General features: G+C 50.4%; 1 protein-coding gene across 1 annotated transcript in view; it reads left to right on the forward strand.

Annotated features, from left to right (window-relative positions):
* PAK5 (p21 (RAC1) activated kinase 5) overlaps positions 1 to 16631 on the forward strand; it is a 37404-nt gene that overhangs the window by 8619 nt on the left and 12154 nt on the right. The window contains exon 2 of the mRNA XM_041417278.1: positions 11752 to 12546. Coding sequence (XP_041273212.1) covers positions 11752 to 12546 — 795 coding nt within the window. The remainder of the gene's footprint in view (positions 1 to 11751; positions 12547 to 16631) is intronic.

Genomic DNA, 16631 nt, shown 5'->3' on the forward strand with positions numbered 1-16631 from the left:
GTGTCCCTGGGGCCGGGGAAGGAGCAGGCGGGTGGAGGGGGTGCCTTGGGGTGCTCCTGAACCTGTTCCGTGGCCGTGGCCCCCAGGGTGGGCTGTGGGGGATAAGCGGTGAGGTGAGCAGTGGATGCTTTCCCCACGGATGTGTGAAGGGCTGGGGGTGCCACCAGGCTCAGTCACGCACCCAGCGAGCCCCGCTGGACACGCCTGTTCCCGGGGGGCTGCTGGGGTCCCCCGCTGGCAGTGAGTGAGCGCAGCCTGCTCCGGCTCGGTGGTGGAAGCACAAGTGGCGGCAGGCAATCCCCGAATTCCTGTCCTGACAGCCGAGGTGAGGAGGGACCCGCCGGGGCATCCCGCTGCCTTTGCTCAGGCACATGCTGCAGCCCCCACAGCAGAGGGCTGGGCAGGGCATTTCACAGCAAAGGAGTCCTGCAGCAGCTGCAGTGCACATCAGCACCAGCGTGGAGCCTGCTCCTTCCCTCTCATCCCCCCGTGCAGCTCAGCCCCTGCACATTCTGCAGTCGGGGGCACGCTCGGCCCTGGCTCTGCTGAGCAACTTGCTGTGAGCCCTGGTAGTCCAGAACAGAAACCAGACAGGTTACAGTCCCATTGAGCCGTGTGATTCTATAATTATAACCAAAAAACCATTGTGATTCTGTAATTATAGCCAAACGGTCGCATTTATTCAATCCCAGCAGAGTTTAGTTCAATGGAGTCAGAGGGGGAAAAAAATGTTGCCAAGCAGCTGACTTACCTGTGGAGCCAGAGCTGCAGGTGTAAGTGTGCTCTTTTCTGTCTCCTGCTCTGACATGATTAGATCTGGGCTTTGGTGGCTCTCTAGGAATTTGAAAGTGCTTTGCTGAGCTTTCTTTCTTGTCTTCCCCTTCATGCAGGATCCAATTACACCAGACAAGTGCTATGTATTACCAGGGAACAACGCTGACTTACCTGCAGAGACTTTTAAATGCCTTTTCTGTTGTCTGTGGGATGAACCGTGTGCGCCAGGAAAAAAAGGGGCATTTCAGATACAGATCTTTGCAGAGAGAAAAGTGAATGAAAGAGAAGTATTTAGGGTGAGCATTTCTGCTTTTTAATTGCTGAGGTCCAGCAGGCATTAGTAGTTAGCTATCAGGATCACACAATTAAAAGGACAGCAAAAGATTGAGAGTTTTACTGAATTTCACAGTTTTGTAGTCTGAGCAGAACAGTAATTGGTATCTGTGTCCTAGTTTGCAGTTAATGATTCTCGCAGAGCATAGTGCATGTGAAGATCCTTATTGCTGAGGCTTATGCTTCCCTGTGAAGCAGCATGGGATAGGTGTAGAAATCTGGTTTAAACACAGGGGTTTTCATGAACCACCCTGGGAAAAGGCTGTGGAGCAGGAGGGGACTGACTCCCATGGCACAGGCTAGGCTGGGGGAGGCAGCCCCGTTTCACCCTTCTCCTTCTCCCTGCCCTGTCATGCTGCCTAGCAGGGTGGAGCAGGGAGCTGCACCGTGTCAGGGCTGGAGCTGCTCCCGGTCAGGGCTGGAGCTGCTCCGAGTCAGGCCGGAGCTGCTCCGAGTCAGGGCGGGAGCTGCTCCGAGTCAGGGCTGGAGCTGCCCCGAGTCAGGGCGGGAGCTGCTCCGAGTCAGGGCGGGAGCTGCTCCGAGTCAGGGCGGGAGCTGCTCCGAGTCAGGGCGGGAGCTGCTCCGAGTCAGGGCGGGAGCTGCTCCGAGTCAGGGCGGGAGCTGCTCCGAGTCAGGGCGGGAGCTGCTCCGAGTCAGGGCGGGAGCTGCTCCGAGTCAGGGCGGGAGCTGCTCCGAGTCAGGGCGGGAGCTGCTCCGAGTCAGGGCGGGAGCTGCTCCGAGTCAGGGCGGGAGCTGCTCCGAGTCAGGGCGGGAGCTGCTCCGAGTCAGGGCGGGAGCTGCTCCGAGTCAGGGCGGGAGCTGCTCCGAGTCAGGGCTGGAGCTGCTCTGTGTCAGGACTGGAGCAGGGGAGCTGCTCTTTGTCAGGGGGGAGCAGGGGAGCTGCTCCGAGTCGGGCGGGCTCGGCTGTGGAGCCCCGCAGCTCCCATCTGCCGCCCAGCGCGGCGTGCGCTTGGTGGCGGCGCAGCCCAGCAGATGGAATTCCAGCCCAGCAGATGGAATTCCAGCCCAGCAGATGGAATTCCAGCCCAGCAGATGGAGTCAGATCCAGATCAGCCCAGAAGTGTTTGAGCAGTTCCTTGTGCAGCAGAGATTGTCGTGCTGGTCTGGCCTCACCTCTGCTGCAGAGCATCCTCTGAAATCTACCTCGCCTCGTTCCCATCAGGAAGGTGTTTGATTTGCACTTATCCTTTACAACAGGGAATAAGTAAAATGTCAGCTGAGGAAGCTCCTTGTGTCTTTTCTCTCACCTGCCTTGTAAATTTGATCTAAGCATTAGATTTCTGCACAGGAGCACTTTTTGCTTCATGTCCATGTTTGCAGATGAAAACCACTCCGTGGGAGTCAGTCCTGCTTCCTTAGGACATTCCTGTGGCTGCATTTCCCATTTGACAGTGTCCTTGAAAAGGAAAAGTAATGTATTTCCTTGGAAGAAAGAATGCTGCAATTTACAATGCAGATGAAATTGCTTTGTCTTTTTATTTTGCCAATGCAAATTCCTGGATTTTCCGAAATCAAGGAGTGAGCTTTCACGAGAGGATGAAGGAATCCAAAGTAGTCAGAGACATCAGTCAGATTAAAAAGAGCTCCTTGCATGCGTGTGGCCAGGAATGCACAATTTTAGTGTGCTAGGAAGAACCTTGAAACTCGGTGGCATGTTTGGCACATCACTGGTGCAGGATGATTTCTCCTGCTGCACCTGTTTTAAGGCCGTGGGACTGAGGCATGTTTGGCACATGACTGGTGCAGGATGATTTCTCCTGCTGCACCTTGACAGTGCCTTCCCTGCCACCATGGGCCGTGCTCTGCACACATCAGCCTGCCCCTCCTCGGGGTGCCAATCCCAAATTCACAGGGATGAGATCGCAGGGACGCCCCAACCCCGAGCAGGGCTCGTGGGCTGCGAGCCCCATCCACCTGCAGTGCTGGGGCTGAGGCACTGTGCACTCACCAGCACCTTCTGCTCTCTGCCTGCTGATTTATGGGCTGGGAGAGTCACTGACAGCCCTCTGCCACAGCTGGCAGAGCACCAGGAGCACCTCGAGCTGGCCCCACGCACCCAGAAACAGAAATGTTGACTTTGTCTCCTGGCACCTGCTGCATATGAAGCTTCTTTTGCTGTGGCAATACGGTTCTAATTGTTTCTTCTAAATTAACAGACTGTCAAAATCCTCATTTTAATTAAAAGCAGGAGATGACCCCGACCACAATGCAGTGACCCAAGGGCCTCTGCTGTCCTGAGCAAGTCAGAGCTGTCAGATGGAGGCAATTACTTCCTGAGCATAACATTTTATCACACTGGAATTGACTTAAATATTTCAGAAAGCTCAATCAGACTGCAGCCAGGAAAATCTTTCACTGAGGGGAAAAAGCACCGGGATCATTAATTGGGTTAATGCTCCATCAACCTTGCATTTGTTAACGGGCATGTTTAGGGCACGAGGGGAGCCTCACGCAGGGAAATTTCACCTGAGCTACAGAGAGGGTTTGTGCTGCAGTGTGACTGTGGATTGCAGCTCTGCAGCTGGGGCTGCTGGGGAGCAGGCTGCATTCCCTGAGCAGTGCCCTGTGCCACGATGGCACGTGTGGGGCACTGGGTTTCACAGCAGCCTCCCTGCAGAGGCTGCTGTCCCCTGGGAATCCCAGCCCAGCCCTCTGTGCCCTTCCAGTGCCATGTGTGAGTGTGTGGCTTGGGCAGGAAGGCTCCCTGTAGGTGCTTGTCAGCCCTGGGAGGACCCACACGGTGCTGTGCCCCCAGCCCCCAGCTCCAGCCAGGGGCAGATGGGGGACAGTGCCCTAAAAACAGTGGCACTGGTGTCTCTGTGCCAGCTCCTGGGGAGGGCAGCAGTGGCCTCTCAGAGCTGAAGTATTCGGGGAGCTGGTGGGGAAGTGTTCTTCAATTCTTGCAATTTCTCATGCCTTTGTTGAGAAAAGTGGGGTTTTTTCCTCACGCTACCCCCACATAAAAACCTGGAGAAATATCAGTCTAGATGCAGGTATTAGAGGTAAGGATGAGTGGCTGCTGCACTGAGGGTTGGTGATGGTTGTGATGTGGCTGCAGAGAGCTCTGCATCCCTCTGGGAGAGCCCCACGGGCTGTGGGCTCCCTTGCCATCCCAGCTCCCTGCAGCTTCCCTGGGGAGTGCTTGCAGCAAGCTCCCATGGGCAGCAGAGTCAGGTCATACCTGGTTTGAGAGCATTTCTGAGATGTGTTCTCCTGTGGAAGTGATGATGCCGGAGCTGAAGGAGGCACAGGATTGCCAGCAGCCCTTGCTTCATCTCCTGTCTCCTGTGCACTGCTGTGCTGAAACCATTGCCACCAGCCTTAAGAAAATGCAGCAGTACAGAGAGGGCAGTTACAATTCCTGTGACTAATGTGTTTGAGTTATTTAATTTTGGGAGACATTTTTCTTTTCCTTTCCATCTCTGAATAAAAGAAAATTTTGAAGGGTCCAAAGTCCTATGAAACAGAAATAGTTTGGTTTGAGGTTTCTCCACTCCTCTCCCTGAAGCTGTTGAACCCATCAGTAATACTGATCAGTATTACAGACACTTTCTGCATCACTGAATCAGTAATACAGACACTTTCTCTTTCAAATTAAAACTTCTAAGTCACATTTCACTCATTTGTTGTGTGTCTGAGAGATTTGTGTGTGTGTATATGACATAAAATTGCACAGATCAGGTACATTTCAAGTAGGCCCAGAATAATTATTTTAAACTTTTAAAATTCTCTAATAGCATTTCAAATTACATATAACAAGCATTTTTGTGTATTTAAAAATAATGAAAAGTTACTAGAATGTAGATATTTCAGTGGTATTTTAAACTAAACGTTGTGTTAAAGTTGCTGTATTTTAAGATGTCAAAAGAATTACCAGGGAATGTGATTATAATGAAACGTTGCTCTTGTTGTTATGGAAACCAACTTTTAAAACTGCTGTGCGGGGTGGGAAATTACACAGTGCCGTTTTGGTGAGCCCTTTTTTATAGTAGTCCATTATTTTGCTTTTGAAGAATTTTAAACAGCTGGCACTGGTGCTGTTAAGCATGTTAGACTACTCTGCAGCTGTACCTTTGTTTTGATCCCGGGATTTGGAGTCAGCTCAGGTGAGGTGCCCATCCAGACGTGGCACATCGGCATGTTAGACTGCTCTGCTGCTGTACCTTTGTTTTGATCCGGGATTTGGAGTCAGCTCAGGTGAGGTGCCCATCCAGACGTGGCACATCCTGCCGAACCCCGGGCTCTGTCCGGGGGCTTCTGCCCTCCCGAGGGCTGATTCGGCTCAGTTTTACCTGGGGGCACATCCTGCAGAACCCCGGGCTCTGTCCGGGGCTTGTGCCCTCCCGAGGGCTGATTCGGCTCAGTTTTACCTGGGGGCTTCATTTCTCTGATTCCTCCTGTGCAGGGGAAGGGTCCTGTTTGAGAGCTGTCCCAAGCAGGGATTTATGATCTCCTAGAAAGGGATTAGAGCAATTCAGGAGGTGGGATCATGGCTCCCGTGCTGGGACACTTCATGGCAAGGGGCAGGTGACATTGTCTCGTGCTCCTGCTTTGGGCAAGTGACTCTGTGGTGTGAAGTGCATGTTTGGCCCAAGGAGCAGGGACCCAGAATCCTGGCCCTGAGTCACCCAACACCAGTGCAGTCTGCAGAGTGCCTTCCCCAAGGAGGGAGCTGTGGGATACCAAAATGATTGCTGTTTTCTAATACTGTTTTTATGGGCAGAATGAGAATTTATAGCATTGGGAAGGAATTCATAACAGAAATGATATAAACTCCAAGGCCTCCAGGTGTAAAGCAGGCTCTAAATTACAGGCTTCAGGAAGGGGTGTTCTGACACACTTTGCTGTCTGTTGTTGTGTCTGCTGTGTATTCCTTGTGACTAACTCTGAGTAATAGCTGTTTCTGCAGACAGGCTGTAGATCAAAACTGGAGCGGCTCCCACAGGACACTACTGGAGGGTGCAGAGTGATGAATTACCTCCTGTCCCATCCAGCATCATTTCTCACCCTGTATCTGATGAGTTCCTGTCCAAAAGGCTTCTTCCCAGGCTGATCTGTGTGCCACAAGTGCCCTAAACTTCCCACTTAGGGGAAAGAGGGGATGGAGGTGTAGAAATCTTTTCAGTCCTTCTCATCATGCTTACCCATTCAGAGAATTCACCGGAATGTGGAAGGATTGGGAGGATAATTCTGACACTGTCATTTGGAAAAGCAGCTCGGAGGTTTGAATTGTCCCCAAGTGAATATTCCATGGAGAAAAGCCTGAAGTGCCCAGTGGAGCCAGCGAGCTGAGAGCAGCAGCCCCAGGTCCTGGCTGAGCTCCCTGGCACTGGCCCTTCAGCTGCCATCCCCTCTCCTCCCTGGCCTGGCAGTGTGCTTCTCCGTGCTCTGTCAGCCCTGGAGCTGTGCCAGGCCTGTGGCACCTCAGCCTTGCCATTTAGCCTCTCTCTCAAGGGAAGGGATCCACCTCTGCTGGCCCTGGGCTGCTGCAAGAAGCAGGGGTTTGCTTGGTGCTTTCGCCTCTTTGCAGGAGTTTCAAGAGGCTCCACCTGTTGTGGGGTTCCAGAATCCCAGAATGGGTCACTTTGGAAGGACACAGTGTCCCCTCCCTGCTGCAGCAGCGTGATCCCAGAGCACAGGCAGGATTGTGTCCAGGCAGTTCTGGAGTGTCTGCAGGAGGGAGAGTCCGCAGCCTCTGCAGGCAGTGCGTGCCATGGTGTGCTCACAGTAAATTCTTCCTCCTCCAAGTACTTTTCCTTCTGGTAGGAGCGGATCAGGTGCAGATCCCTGATGCCTTTGGCTGCAGCTATTAAACTGTGTTACAGGGAAAGCTGGAGTTCTCCTTCTGCAGTGATGACAAGGATCAGTTTTCCTCTCCAAGTGCCGTTCGTATTTGTTTACACTGGGAGTAAAATGTGGTGTCATGAACACAGCTTCAAATACTTTGAAATGTCTTGCAACACAAGAAAATAAATTACCAATACGTCTGTCACTTAAAATTAGATTATTCTAACCATCTGTGCTTTATGCACCTTTTCTTAAGAACAAAAAAAATTATTTTCAGCCTAGGCTGTGCTTTTAGTTTATGTGTAATGCAGATGAGGGGAGAAGCTAGCTAGAGGCAAAATCAGAGTTTAGACCGGCTGTTTGTAAGGGCGACCTTCCCTTAAAATTCCTTTTTTTTCACCCTGCACATCACAGAGATTTAAAATCCTCACTGACTCCAGAAAACACAGCTGCAGGAGGACAAAGGATGATATATTCTTAATGAGTGTGTAAAGTATAGTAGTTCTAAAGACAATAAATGCAAGGTCGCATTAGGGCACACCAGTTAATTACACACTTCATTACTGCCAAGGTTAATACAGTATTTGAGCGCAGGAGCTGTTTCTCATCTCCGGCTGGAAAGAGGGGAGGACAGGCTGTGTGCCAGGCAGATCCATCACAGCTTATCAGGGCAGGACAGGCGCTGCAGAGCTCCGTGAGGGATGGCTGCTGTCACCGGGAGCCCCGGCCGGGCTGGGGCAGGTGCTGCTCGCTTCCAGCCATGTGGAAAGGTTTATTAAACCTCGCCAAAAATACAGCAGCACACTGAACAGAGACAAGATCGTGGCACTGCCAGCAGGGGGTTTTCCCACCATGTGCTCACCCACACAATGGAGGTTTCACCTTTCAACCCTTTGGCCCTCCCAAAGTTCTGTCCATCAACTGCTCTTTCTCTGCCCAGTGTTCTGACACCTTGACTGGGGGTCAGGTGTTGCCATGGTGACGAGCCAACCCTCCCAAATGTCCCAAACCCAGGCCACCTCTGATAACAACACATTTATATATATGATAAAACATATCTATAAATCTATAGAACTTTTCTTAACACGTGTACCTGATATTTGCATTTCACTGTGAGAGTCAGCCATGGCACTACTCATCTGTCACAAGGGGGACATTCCTGGCACTCCTCCATCCAGGAGCATCATCCCTCCTGGGCTGCACAGGGCTTTCCTGAGCACCATGGCTGTGGAGCCCTGGGGGCTGAGGGGCTCAGTCCCACTTTTCCAGCCAGGACAAGGTGCTGCACACGCTTCCATTGCAGGATCTCAGCAGGCAGAACAAAGGCCTCAGAAAACTTGGCCCATCAGGCTTGGCAAAGGATACTTTGCTTGTATCTGCTTTGGCTGCAGCAGCCCTGAAAATTTCATAAGTTTAAAAGTGCAAAGACCAGTAAGTGGGTAAAAAAATTCAGAAAACAATATCTGTAAATATATCTAGAATATAGAGACAGAATCCCCTCCTCCTCCTCACATTTTTTTCAGTTTATAAAGCCATTAAAATTAGGAAAACTAGTTGGTTCCTATGGCACTAATTACCATTATATCTCTTTCCATGATAACTCTTTCCTGTTACATTTTCTTTCAAGGTTTTTGTTTTGCTTTTTAAGTTAGAGCTCAGGTTTGCCATCATTTGTGATTCCTGTCACTGTATGTATATGCCATGAGGTTTTCCCTCTGCTCCCTGATGCAGTGCCCAGAGTCCACATTCCCAAACCAAGACCCCACATCATCAGTCCAGCTTTTCCCCTGCACTCATTCCTGGGTGCCTGGGTACCCCTCGTGGGCCTGGCACTGACATTAGGCTTTCAGGTTTGGGAATTTGGGCCATGCTTATGGCAGCTCCCTATCCCAGGCTTCTGTCTGCAAAGCCTGTGCTTCCCAGGAAAGCTGTGGGTCCTGGCGAGCCCCAGCACACACTTTCTCTCTAATAAATCACTTCAGGACAAGTTAACATGGTGCAACATACGTTTTATTCTTTGTAACATCTTACTTGATTTAATTTTTTAATTTTGATGCTCTGCTCATTCTTACAGAAAATTAATTACTCCTTTACAGCAATACCTTCTTCAGGATATTAATTTGTTTTTTCAGCCTAGTAAATGGTTCTGCCCACCAGAGAGTTAAACAATGTACTTCAGAATTGTGTATAAACATTTTAAGTTCTATTCAGATAGCAAAACACTTGACAATATAGAGTATTTCACAGGATCTTGGTGAAACACTTCCCAAATTTTCTTCTCCATGGACACTACAGTTCTTTTGATAAGAATGGTGCTGGACATTTCCTTGGAAAAGATCAAGCTGGTGTAGGCTGTCTGATTGAACCTGGGGGCATCTCACCAAGTCTGGCCTTCCGTATAAGGGAAAAGCAAAATTTAAAAACAAGCCAAAGCAAATAGAAACATTATTGTTGTTGTTGTTGTTGTTGTTGTTAGCAATAATTAAGTATCATACTTGATAATCATTGTTATTCATAGTAACAAAGCACTGACTATTCAGAAGTGTGCCTCTGGAATAGGTAAGTTTTATCATCCCTTTGTGCTGGCCATTTTCATTTTATCATGGAGAATAATCTGATGCCAGTAGGAATTGCAGCCGTTACACTTGCAAGTCACTGTTTGCCAGTGATCATCCTTAAAATGCTGGGATAAAAGAAATGGGGTTTAGTTCTTAATCCCTTTAACTTCACCAGTCAGGATGAGACAGCACTGAGGTCCCAGAGCTGTCCAAGACAGCTTCACCAGGCTGAGGCTTCAGTGGCAAGTGCTTTTTTTTCTTTTCAAACCAGAATTTCCTGTAAGATCATTTTAGTATTAGTGCTATTTTTAAATCCTCATAATCGAAAAGGTTACTCCCACGCATGCACCTGTCTGCAGAAAATCCCCAGACTGCAGGGATCTGTCACCAGTGAATTCCTTAACATATAAACACTCAGCTGCATTCTCCTAAATCTTCCTTCTGCAGGTGTCTGAAAATCCAGACGGAGCGTGCCTGGAGGAGCAGAGGGGCAGCTCCAGGGGCTCGCTGCGCTCCTCTGGGCACGCCAGGAAACCTCTCCTTTGTGCAGGCCAGTCCCGTGGAGGGTGTTGAATGGCCATTTCCCTCCTGGGCAGGCGTTTGCACAGGGCTGGCAGTCGGGTGTTTCAGCCTTGTTTTCAATTAGAAGCATTTCATTGTCGGATGTTGCTGGTTTATTATGTGGTAATTAATTACGAATGATCGCGCAGCCATCCTGCCTAAGAGGCTGTAGCAGAATTAAACCAATCCCTCTCGTCCTGCTGAATGGCTTTGGAGGTGAAAGGAGTGATCTATTTGCTGTCTCTTATTTTCGCTGTCCTATTGTTTCAGTACCACTGGCTTCAAAATAGCAAACCAGGCAAGTAATTACAGACATAAATCAGAGCAGGAGGCAGCCTGAGGTCAGCACTGCTTTGCTTTGTGCCTGCCTTTTGCTGGGAGACAAAGAGGTACATTCCTGTTAATTTTGTGCTCTTACTAGTGATGGAATGCTTTTTTTGACAAAGTTTGGACCCCTGAGTGCTTTCAAGCAGGAGTTGAGCAGTCTCACTGTGCTTGGAATAAAGGAATGAGTGCAGAGCAAGTGCCCAGGCTGGGTCTGATCTGCTGTGGTTGGTGTCCAGTATTCCACATTCAGCATCTGCCATGCCTGCTTGGGTCCTGATACACCACAGTGTGCAACACTTCCAGACAGGGAAATCTCCTGGGGTGACCACGGTGACTCTGTTGAAAAGCTCACTGCAGCCAGAGATATTTAGCCAAAGTAAATCAGCAAAGCAAATGTGTTTTCAGTAGAGCCTGGCTGATTTATGGCCCTGGCCACCAATCTGTACATCTTATTCTTGTCGGGTGTTTGCAGACGTGAAGTGGAGCTCAATGGCAGTCCCCAGGTGAGGAATGGATGCAGCCACGTGTTACAGCCCTCAAGTGGTACTGGCTAAAAAAATAAAACCTTTCCTGAAGGAGAACTGTACCCACACACTGCTCAACCCCATCCTACCAGGAGCAGCAGTGTTTTGGGCATAAAGGAGTGGGGATGGGATCTGTGGAAGGCTTGGCAATAGTGGGGCACAAACGAGGCCAGCACTTGGCATCCCTGGTGTGGGTGTCCCAGAGCCGTGGTTGTGCACCGTGGCTTGCTGGAGGCTGTGTGTCACAAGGAGGTGGAGTTAGTGTTGTTCCCTCTTTCCCAAGTGTCTTTTGCACTAAGTTAACTAAGAGGCAATCCCCAGTGGGATTCTGCTACTCAGGAACATACTGTTTTGTAAAACAAAAAACAAAAAAAACAAGAAAATTCAATGCCTGCTTAACTGTATGCTACTGTTCATTCCAGCAGTTTGTTAAAATAGCACATGGAAGTGACCGCTGAATGATTCTTGCTTAGCTTATCCGTGCCCTGTAAATCCGGCTCAGCCCACCACTGTGGCTTGAGGCAGACAGCTGAATAAGAGCAAATGAAACATAAGTAGTGAGTTTAAATGTATTATTGTTGGCTGCTGAGCACCCACCTCTGAAATTGGGCTTTTTGAGAGTGTCTTGGGCTTGCATGCCAAATCCCAGCTTGTGATCTGCACTGTATTTAAACATTTCTTCATGTCCTACTGTAATTATTTATTGAGGGTTGTTTTAAGCAATGAGATACGTGACTGAAGAACATAAGACATTGCTGTGGGTAGTCCTGGGTGAATCACAGACATTTTTCCTTTTTGGTGTTTTTTTTTTGCTGAGATACTAAACAAAAACCAGTATTTAACCAAAGCACTTTTTGAATTCCCAGACCATTGTTCGAGGAAACAAGCCTCGAAAGGACACTTCGATCAACGGGCTGCTGGAGGAGTTTGACAACATCTCGGTGACACGCTCCAACTCGCTGCGGAAGGAGAGCCCGCCCAGGCAGCACCAGGGCACCGCCAACCACGTGCCGAGGCCGCGGGAGGAGAACGGCTACGTCCCGTACGCGCAGTACTCCAGCGAGTCGGACGGCGCGGCAGAGCACGGGGTGGAGAGCTTCCGCGACAAGGCGCTCTATGGCGACGAGCTGGACAGGTTCTACAAGGGCGGCTTGGCCGCCAAGCACAACGGGCACGTGGTGAAGGTGACCTCCCGGGACATCTATTACTCGGAGGTGACACCCCTGCAGTCAGAGCTGTCCAGGTTCCTCCCGGATTACCAGGCACACCTGGAGCCCAAGGCCAAGGCGCTGGAGTACGGCCTGAAGCTGGAGTACCAGAGGGTCCCCAGCGGCTCCTCCCTGGACTACGGAGATCCCTTCCCCTACGCGCCGTCCCGAGCGTCGGTGCAGAGCGAGTGCCCCAAGGAGAGGCTGGAGTACGGGGACAGTGACTGGGGACACGGCCTCAGCAGGGAGGACTATGACAAGAGGCCCAAGTCGTCCTACGTGGACCCTGCGAGCCCTCAGCCCGCCATGAGGCAGAGGTCCCGCTCCGGCTCCGGCCTGCAGGAGCCGGCCATGCCCTACGGAGCCAGCGCCTTCAAAGCTCACCAGCAGGGACATTGCTACAGCTCCTACACCTACCCCCGCCTGTCCGAGAGCGCGGCCGGCGTGCCCAAGGTAACCCTGCCCGGCGGGGATCAGCCTCTCCACGAGGGCACTGCCCTCAGTAAAGGGCCGGGAGCCGTGCTTGGGCACGCCGCGCTACACGGGGCTGGGAGCGTCCCCGGGAGCTGTGTGGCTGCTCCTTGGCAGGGTGGAAACCCACCCACTTTACTTGGGGGTGAGAAGGGGTGTCAGGGACCAGCGCGTTTAAGATACCAAAAGGCAGGCTTGGAGTGCCCATCTTCTGGGGAATTTATTTGAAATTCCCAGTAAGTGCAAGTTCTTTGGCAGGTTTTGTAGCAGATCTTAGCAGGAGGTGAGACGCTGGCGTGGTTTGTGTATCAGATACTTCTGTGTTTGAATTGTTACTGTGCAAGGCTGAAACCTCTGTGCTTCAGTATTCGTACTGTATTGATGCCATCTTTATATTACAAGCTCTTCACTGCCCATCAGAGTAGGGGCTTACTCCCTTCAGCAGTGCTTTTAAGCCTTGAAATTAAGTCAGAGCAGCTGATCTCACCCAAGATGTTTTAGATGTAGTTTAAAAAAAGGGTGGATGTGCAAGAAAGCATTTCAGCCATGTTATCTAAGGCTGCTCCTCTACACAAATCTGTCCCTGCTCTGCCACACGAGGTGTGTTGCCTACACAGGTTTTCCAGCCCCACTTGCAGCAGTGTGCTGTGACCAGCTGTTCAGTTCAGAGTGCTTTCCCACTCCTCCAGTACCATACCCATGATGACCTTCTTAAGCATCTGATGTTGTGCAAGAGATGCTTTTTCAATGTAGTTTGCTCTGAACATCGCTGAGTTCCCCTAGCAACGGGCACTGTGATGATCATTTTTCCAAGTCTGGGGTTGCTGTGGCTTTTCACATGCTGAGGTAGGAGAGTGTCAGTGGTGAGCTCTGTTCTCCTCTCTAATGCTAGCTGAACAGTGCATCTGCTTACTGGCTGTGTCCTGCTGCAGTCCCAGGTCTCTGCAGATCCATGATATCCCTGGGTTGGAGCTGTGCCAGTCTTGTGCCTCCTTAGGTTTTGGCTGCTTTGCCATTACCGTGGTGCAGTGCCCCTTGGGAAAGGGTGAGCAGTGCATTTTTTGTCTCTCTTTGCACTGGAGCACAGAGCCAGCAGGCTTTGGAGCTTGAGGATAAACCCTGGGGGGAGTAGAAAAGTCACCAGGTCTCTTTAGGTGCCTTTCCAAAGCTCAGGGCGTGGTGGCAGGAGCGTGTGTGGTACATATGCACCAGTGAGGCATTCAGTGTGGATTCTGGAAGCTGGGAGGAAAATCTGGCATGGGTTAGCTGCCATTTCCTTTACTGAAAGCATTCATTTTGTCAGAGTTTAGAAAAGAGGAGTACAAATCCAATAATTCAGAGATCCTGTAGCACCTGCTTCTGCCAGTTCTGCACCAATCAATAGGGCAGAAGACACAGGTGTTTGTTATAGGATTCCAGCACTTTGAAAAATATGCCACTAAAATGCAGTAACAACTTCTGTTAAAAAACTGTATGCCTCTATGCAAGATTCATTGTGAGCTGTTCCTCTCCTCAGAGCATCAAAAACACTCCTACAACCTTGGTGTATTGAAACTTGATGATTCACTGTTAAATGCAGCAGTTCAGTTCCCAAACCTGTCCACAGCTCCCGGAGGTGAACAGGAGTTTTTTGTCGTGGATGATTGCTGAAGAATCTTCTTTTCAAAGGGGCATTAGTAAAATAATGGTTCATCAAATGGGATTACTAAATGAGAGTCAGATCTCAAATTAGATATTTTCCAAATGAGATTAGGTTTCAAGTATAATTGAAAGGGGTGGAAAAGTAAGTGAAAAAGTCCGCAGGCACAAATGTGTGGCATCAAAGTGCCTTTAACAAGGATGTTCATTTTGGCTTGTAAATGTGAAGAGCAGATTTACTTCAGTACTATGTGCACATAAGAGATGTCAGACCAATCAGATGTGTGCCCTGTTTCATCATCAGGGGTTTCAGAGGTGTTCTATTAGAGGACTTGCCCTGCCCTGGGCTTGGCCACTGCTGTGCAGTGGAACCATGGAGGTGCAGGCAGCCAGAGGCTCGGATTTGCCTCCGTCTGAGCCCCCCCCTGTGTCACCCTCCTGCTCTCCTGTCCTGCAGACTCACCCCAGCACTCCTGCATGGAGTTGCAGAGTGTGCTGTGTTACCCTCACCACACAGAGCTGGTGTCCCACCTCGATGGTGTCCCACAATATCGAGTTCATCCTTGGCTTCTTTTTGGCCACTCTGTACTGCATGGGGATTTTACCCTCCTCTTCATCACAGGCAGCCCTCTTAGCTTCTGTCACTTGGCCCTATTACTTCAAAGCTTCTTTCACTGCCATTTCCCAGGAGGAGCTCTCTGGGACCCTCTCCTGTCCCTCTTTCAGGGGCCCATGATGCCTGCTCCCCCTTTGCTGCCTCATAATGTAGCAGAGGTGTGTCACCATGGTCCTCTGTGTCCCTCTGTACCACGGGGACACTTCCAGCCTGCAAAGGCAGGGCCAAGCCTTTACTGTCAGAAGCCCCCTCCTTTCTCCCCTGTCTCCCCACTCACGTGCCAGCAGCTGCACGGAGTGCTGCTGCCAGCCTGTGTGTGGAGCAGGGAGTCCTGGGGCTTTCCCCCAGCGAAGCAGCAGAGTGGCCTTTGCCTTTGCCGTGCCAGTGGGATTTACAGACCATCCCTCCTGCACCTTCCCCCTGGCAGACTGCAGGCGGGGGAGATGCCACTGTGCCATGATGAACGTGGTGCCACAGCTTTGGCTGCTCCTTTGACCTGATCTGCAGTGAGTGCAGTGCTGTCTTCTTTCCTTTGTAGTATTTAAAGACTTTCCATTCAGTAGGAGGCTGCATTCAGTAGCAGAAATAGAATTATTGGTGGAATAAAGCGCGCTCGATCTTGCCGTGATGTGGAGCGCTGCGTCAGGACACAGCCTTGGAGGAGAGCTTCAGCTGATTTACTCATCATAGCTCCTGACTTCTTGTGGCATTTCTTGGGATTCAGGAAGTGGCTTTACATTGTGCAGCAGTGCTAACCTCAGAAAGCTTCCGAAAACTCTTAGCAAGCACACTGAACACTGAATTTTCATTCTGAACTTTTACTGCAGAATATTCCTTTGCCAGTGTGTTAAGCCTAGGGCATACTCAGAAATACCAGACATGGGTGAAGCCTCAAATAATTCATTGGCGTGGATTTATCCAGCTTGAATTTCTAGACCAGTTTTTCGCCATCTCAGTGGTTATAAAGAAAATGGTGTATTTACAGCCAAAGCAATAAATTATTTGTCCCTGCATGCACAGATATATAGGACAGGGTTAGATTGAGTTCCCCTCCCTCCACCAAACCATCTGAGCACTTCTCCACGTTAATTAGTTTGGCAGATGTAATGTCATTCATGAAATTCATGTGTCTGACTCCCTTCTGTTTGATGGCCGTCCCTGCCTGATGGAGTAAGGGGAATGATGGTGTGGATCCACTCCCTGGTGGTGTGGATTTTTGCCCCAGCAGCCCCAGCACGCTGCACAGCCCTGCTGCTGCTGCTCCTGGCGGCGGGTGCGTGCCAGCCCCGCACGGAACAGACTCCAGCTCTTCCCAGGGAAGCCTCTGAGCAGCCCTCTGGAGAGGCTCCCTCTCCCCGCTGAAGCTCTGCTGGGAAGCCTCTGAGCAGCCCTCTGGAGAGGCTCCCTCTCCCTGCTGAAGCTCTGCTGGGAAGCCTCTGAGCAGCCCTTTGGAGAGGCTCCCTCTTCCCGCTGAAGCTCTGCTGGGAAGCCTCTGAGCAGCCCTCTGGAGAGGCTCCCTCTCCCTGTTGAAGCCCTGGTGGGATGAAGGCTCACGGGGAGGTGGGAAAGCGCCGGCGGAAAATCGCGCTGGAGGCGACTCCAGCTCCAGGCTCCTCCTCGCTGTGCAGAGCCCGCGCTGATAAATTGATGCTGCGGCAGATTTTTTTTTTTTTTTTTTTTTTTTTTTTTTTTTTTTTGCAGTCTTAGCATAAAATGGTCAAATGATGTTCCACTGCAGAATTCAATTTCACAGTTCAGTTGGGTCCTTGATTACACTGCCAAATTCAGATTAATGTGCATTTAACTAACATGG

The sequence above is a fragment of the Onychostruthus taczanowskii genome, unplaced genomic scaffold, assembly GCF_017590055.1.
Source record: "Onychostruthus taczanowskii isolate IOZ18803 unplaced genomic scaffold, ASM1759005v1 scaffold55, whole genome shotgun sequence".
NCBI classification, from domain to species: Eukaryota; Metazoa; Chordata; class Aves; order Passeriformes; family Passeridae; genus Onychostruthus; species Onychostruthus taczanowskii.